This window comes from Pundamilia nyererei, unplaced genomic scaffold, assembly GCF_000239375.1.
Source record: "Pundamilia nyererei isolate P.nyererei 1_Seehausen unplaced genomic scaffold, PunNye1.0 scaffold00055, whole genome shotgun sequence".
Classification (NCBI taxonomy): Eukaryota; Metazoa; Chordata; class Actinopteri; order Cichliformes; family Cichlidae; genus Pundamilia; species Pundamilia nyererei.
The window spans coordinates 2,438,004-2,444,154 of NW_005187456.1; the positions used below are offsets into that span (position 1 = coordinate 2,438,004).

The following is a 6,151-nucleotide window of genomic DNA, read 5'->3' on the forward strand; positions in this document are numbered from 1 at the left end:
GTGCAGACAATTACTTAGTTTTTAATAAAGAAAATAATTTTATTAAAGCAAAAGCAGCCAGCTGTTGAAATATATTTTAACCCTTGTGTTCTAAAATTTCGCTTTTCCTTGGCAGAGACTTGAACATGTCACAGTAAGAAATGCACAAGTGATAATATTTCATATTAATAAGGATTTCCCTCTGTTAAAGTGTCCTTTTGGTGCACCTCTGCATTACAGTGTCAACCCCAAATAACTTCATATTGAAAAACACAGCAATCATGACACCAGGGCCATTACATATTTATATTTCAACATTGGATGTGCTAAAGCAGCAGAAGACCACAACAGGTGTCACTCCCGTCAGTTAAGAACAGGAAACTGAGGCAGCAGTTCACACAGGCTCATCAAAACATGTTTAGAAAGATGTTGCCTGGTCTTGATTTCCACTACCACATCTAAATTTTTGGGTCAGAATTTTGTGCAAACAATCTGAAAGCATGGATCTATCTTGCCTTGTATTAACAGCTGCTGGTAGTGTAATTGTGTGGGGGATATTTTTTCCTGCTGCTTTAAACACCACAATTTAACAGGACTATTGCTATTGACCATCACTTTGTGACCTCAGTTACCCATCCTCTGAAAGCAATTATGTTAAAAAGACTAAAAATGAAGGTACCAGACGGCCTACACAGTCACCACATCCCAGTCCTTTCGAGCACCTTTGGGATGTGGTGGAACGAGAAATTCAAATAACAGATATTCAGCAAGCAAATCTGCAGCAACTGTGTGACAAAAATCACATCAACACGGACCAAAATCTCTGAGGAATCTTTTCAGCACCTTGTTGAATTGATGCCACTGAGAATTTAGGAACTTCGGAGGGCAAAATGGGCTTCGATCTAGTACCAGCAAAATGCATGTAATAGTGTCCAAGTGAGTACTGATTTCAGATACATATCAATTTGATGACACTAAAGATCCAACTTGGATCATTTTTGTATACTCTAAAATAAAAGATCAGGAAATTCCTTTGATATCGTGAAGAATTTTTTTTTTAAACCTATCTTTTAATGTCTCTTTTAAACTGAACAAAGTGAGGGTTAAGTATTGTGTTTGATACAGAATTTTGTACAGTAGTGTACAGGTAAGACCCAAGGAAAGGTTGGAGTCCTCTGAGGTATCAAAACCAACTGAAAAATGTAACAATGGCTCCTTTCAAAGTCAGAGCGCTTCATGTGAGAGAGAAGTTCAGCAAGTCCAAGGACTGGGCTGTGTGAATAGCTCAAAACCAGCCAAAGTTATTGTATTTATCATTGCTAAAGTTAAAATAGTTGTAAACATGAAAAGTCAATAAAACACAATCTACCTGACCTAACTTTTATGGTATACAGCGAGTGTTGCATTATTGGTTTTATTTTCCCAGGGTTACAAATACCTGTCACTCAATTTCAGGATACAGAGGATCTGAATGAATGTTTAGGTACTAAAGTAGGATTAAAGAAAGTCTTTGTGTAGTTTGTGGTTGTTGCAAAAGAAGTATGCAGAAACTTAAATGAACCCATATCATCTGAAATGTTTTTTTAAATATTACATATTTATCCGTTTAAAAGGAATGCTAAATTACGTGCCACGATCCCTTTACCTTCAAAGTATTTAAAAAGAAAGTACTTTCAAATACTTTTTTTTTCTTTATTAGAAATGTCACAAATCAAACACAAACAGCATTCATTTCTTTTCTGCTTTGACCTTGGGGCTGAAAAAGGACGACATGGGCTTCATGCCTGTCTTGTCCACCTTAGCTAGACTTTTCTGAGCTGCCGTCATCTTCTTGGGCGGCTGAAATGCAAAGAAGAAAAATCAATATAACACAACGCCCTTGTGTGGAGACAGCAGGAAATTAATTACATAACATCAACTTCAATTAAATCTACAAGGTAAGGGCCACAGCCTTGTGAATACACGATGTACACCAGGCTTGAAGAAAGCGATCGCCAAACAAAAACTGCACGAACAAGCAGCGTCTTAAAAAAAAAACACAAAGAAAGAAAAAGAAATAGAAAAAGCTAAAATAACAGCAAGCTTTGGTCATTATCATGTAATTACAACAAAAATAAAACCACCAGACGCTCCACATGCTTTAGTCTATTCCAGCAGACATACACTCACTTTGCGCGCAAAATCTGCACTGTTGAATTTGGTGTAGTCTTCTCCAGCCTCCACCGGCTTGTCTGAAAGTTTCCGCTTCTGCCAAACGAGGAAGTAAGACAGGCTTTTCATGACTAAAACCACCAAGCTATTTTTCCACAGAACCACCACTACAAGCTCTAATGTCCTCACACTATAAGCAAAGTTAACCCCACACAAGCGCAGACAGAGGATTTCCCCTGTGAAACATGCAACACTTTACAGTAAGGTGGATGAGTGCATGAAGAGTGCACGGCATCTACGACAGCAAGCAGAGCTGAAAACATGCAACACCACATATATTTGCACCTAAGAGGGAAGAGCTCATACCTTAGAAGGAGGCTCGGTCTCCTTTGGGCTTGTGAGCTCTGGTAACCTATGAAGCACAATAAGAGATGTGCTTGATCTGCAGTGGCGTTAATACCATTACTCATTAAGATGTTCATCATTCATCAACTTACCCCAAGTGTGTGAGGAGGGCTTTGCTCAGGTCTTCAGTGATATACTCTGATATCAGGCCGTGGGAATACCGTATGAAGTCCTCTGTATCGTTAAATAAGAGATACAAATAACCAAAATCGCCCTGTTTGATTATTTCTGTATTTCTTTATGACCAAGAGATTTAAAAACTTAAGGTCAGGGAATTGTTTAAGTGATCTGTGAGTCAACATAATCTATAAACAAAAACTTTGCAGCGCTACTGCCATCTGCTGGTCAACAGTCTTCCTAGAAAGAAACTATTTAAGCCCAAATATGTCTTCTCGGGTTAAGAATGAGGCAGAAAATTCAGATGGTTGAGAAATGGGAATCATTTTAAAAGCGTTAAGTGGTCTTAAGTTACCCTCTTGGTTGTCTGTCTCTGACTTTACTCTGACATATGTTGAGGACTTCACTCCTTCTCCCACAGAGACATTTTTTTTCTTTAAGGCAATAACTGTCCTCTCCACCTATTAAAAATACATACATAAAGAAAATGTGCAGCATGTGCAAAAAATAAGCATGCATTTTCAGTGTTGTATTGCACTGAGCAAAAATAGATTTTCAATAAATACCTTTTTCTTTAACCAGTTCATGGTTTTCTCTTGACTGTATCGATGATACATCTGGCTTTCCACCTCTGGAACACAACATTTGGACAAAGCATCCAGCTTGACCTTGTAGCTTCATGAATCCCAGTATCTTTAAAAGTAAAATTCACCTTTTTCCTCAGCGATGTGGTGCAAGGAGGCCAGGGTACGAGCGCAGCTAAGCAGCCTCGAGCAAGCTGGGAATTCTTCATCTTTAACAACTTGATCCACACGCTGGAACTTTCCCTGAGCAACACATTAAGGGATGAAACAGTCAGGTCCACACGTTTTTTTGACAATGACATAATTTTTGTAATTTTGCCTCTGTACACAAAAACTTATAATGTATTCAATATACTTGCAAATCCATGCAAGTTTTTCTGAACTTCCTCTACTGTTCTGTGCCTTATGAAACAATATCTAATGTCTCTGTAATGCTATGCTGAAATTGAAAAATGTTTCACTTAATTGTATGTAAGCCTCTTCTTACCTCTTTGCCAGATTTGATCAAATATGGCAAAATTAGAAAGAGAGGATCCAAAGGTGTTACAAAGATCAGTCTCCCATCTGATTAAAAAAAGAGAGAAAGACAACTGGTAAAGCAAAGACACGTAATTAGCATCTGATTAAATTTTGCTATAGGACAGCTAACTAAATAACTGCGAGACATCGGCTGAAAATTCATAAATTTTTCTATGACTTAATCAATAAATTGTTGATTAAATAAAAAGAAAACTATTACAAATACAGTTAAACTGCATCGCAGTATGCAAACCTGTGAATCACAGACCTGAGCTGTCAGCTTGGTGTATGATGTCATGTTATAGGTAAGCTGTATATTGAATCCATTTGTCAGTATTTATGTCCAATGTAAAAGGAGCTTCTGAATAGATCATTTGGCTTCTTTGGACTTCAACCAAGCTGGAATAAGCCCTGATTGCAAAACTCTTCCCATCAGACAAATATAGCTGATGCAGATTCAAGATAAAATGAACCGACATCATAGCTGTGTGTGTAATTATGATCAGACTGATTCAGTTTACTCTGGAATGAGACCCACCTCTCTGCACAGCCTGGCCAACAAACCAAGAGTGGAAATCATCCTCAAATGCTTTGACCTCATACAGCATCACATCCCCACAACCCAACATGTACAGAGATGCTGCATCTGCAGGATTTTAAAAAAAAAAAGAAAAAAGGAGGAAATGTGTTATTTCAGTTCTGTTACTGCAGTTTACAAAACACAGAATTAGCCCAGTTTAACACCTGATGGGAAACGTGAAAAAAAAAAACTAGTTTTGAGGTTCTGTTTTAATCCAATCCAATCCAACTTTATTTATATAGCACTTTTAAAAACAACAAAGTTGACCAAAGTGCTTTCCAATAATAAAACAGAGATAACAGTTAAAAACCATATATTAAGCATACAATGAAATCAATAAACAAAATAAATATATAATTGAAAAAGAAGATAAAAATAAATCAATGTGAGTTTTAAATGTGAGTATGGATGCTTGTGTCCACCATTTTAAAAAAAAGTATTCATAACTCGAAATTTCGACTTATTTTCTCATAATTTCGAGAGTAGTAACTCGAAATTTCGAGTTAGCTCTGCCAATCAGTAATCCACGCACTCAAAACTGGATTGCAACAAATTGGCGCTTTCAAGAGTACGTTTGCTGATAGTAACGCATGTGATTCAGCTAATAACACCAGGATTTCATAATTTGTGAAGCCACAGTGAAAATAATCAGCAATTTGTGCATTCATGACTGGCTGTAAGACTGGTAGCTTAACTGTAGCATTTGGAGCTGAGGGCTTCAGCTTCCGGATAACAAGGAAATGACGTCATTCACGTAGATAACTGATTGGCAGCACTAACTCAAAAGATAACTCGAAATTTCAAGTTATGGATACTTTTTTTTTAGTGGTGGAAATGAGTTTCCATATGTGAGACAGTTTTACACCCCAATTTCCCACTCCACTGATTAGCCCTTAATAACACAAAGGAAAGTGGGAAACATCTCAAGGATTAGAAAAGTTTTAGATGACCAAATATTGAAAAAAAAAAAATGTTAATTGTACAGAAAGCAGTTTTTCTACACCACTGTTTTTAATTCTTAAAAAAGTTAATACAATCAATCCCTACATGTACACCACCTAACTTCCAACCCTTCTGCCTGTTGAAGGGACAGTAACTATTTTGTCCACTATTCGGACAATACTGTATTCCAAGAGGTACTGCTGGAATACATTATTGCTACCAGAATCCTGCTTGGTCTGGAGTTCAGTCTACAGCTAGCTAATGACCCAAAAGATTAGAAGACAGAATGATGAGTTTCAAAGCAGAAAAACTGGCCCAGATTCAAGATTTCAGCCTGACTGACCTGCTTTGGGTTCATCTGGACAAAAGCAACACAAATTAGCAAGTGCAACACACCTGCAGAAGCACTGAAACAAAAACTCAAACATTATTGTGTGTTTGCTTGGAGAATTAGTGAAAATTTTGTAATTTAATTTTCTATCATTCTTTTTATAAGATATATACTTGTTTTTAATTTCACAGTATATTGAGACATGACACTACATGCTAATCAAGATCAAGTGGCTTTATTGTCATTCGAACCATGTGTAGTGGTACAGTACACAGTGAAACGAGACATCATTCCTCCAAGACCATGGTGCTACATATGACATATAACAGACAATCAACACAGGACTGCATGAAGTGCAATGTACAAAGATTGCAACAATTGCAAACAAAACAAAGACAGTACAACACCAGAGAGAACAGAACGACACAGACACAACAGTGCAATAGAAATCTGCAAAAGATTGAGTATTGTGCAAAAATTCACTTGGTGTATGAAGGTGTGTGTGTGTGTGTGTGTGTGTGTGTGTGTGTGTGTGTGTGTGTG

General features: G+C 37.2%; 1 protein-coding gene across 2 annotated transcripts in view; it reads right to left on the bottom strand.

Moving 5' to 3' along the window:
* Positions 1–1,674: 1,674 nt before the first annotated feature.
* Positions 1,675–6,151, bottom strand: part of rnaseh2b (ribonuclease H2, subunit B) — a 6,526-nt gene continuing 2,049 nt past the window's right edge. The window contains exons 3-11 of one of the 2 annotated variants that reach the window (XM_005733860.2): positions 4,294–4,401; positions 3,724–3,800; positions 3,365–3,479; positions 3,219–3,283; positions 3,008–3,113; positions 2,628–2,709; positions 2,497–2,542; positions 2,149–2,226; positions 1,675–1,818 (exon numbers count right to left, since the gene is read on the bottom strand). In XM_005733860.2, the coding sequence (XP_005733917.1) occupies positions 1,708–1,818; positions 2,149–2,226; positions 2,497–2,542; positions 2,628–2,709; positions 3,008–3,113; positions 3,219–3,283; positions 3,365–3,479; positions 3,724–3,800; positions 4,294–4,401 (788 nt within the window). In that variant the 3' untranslated portion in view covers positions 1,675–1,707. The remainder of the gene's footprint in view (positions 1,819–2,148; positions 2,227–2,496; positions 2,543–2,627; positions 2,710–3,007; positions 3,114–3,218; positions 3,284–3,364; positions 3,480–3,723; positions 3,801–4,293; positions 4,402–6,151) is intronic. The other variant, XM_013911011.1, reaches the window with a different exon arrangement.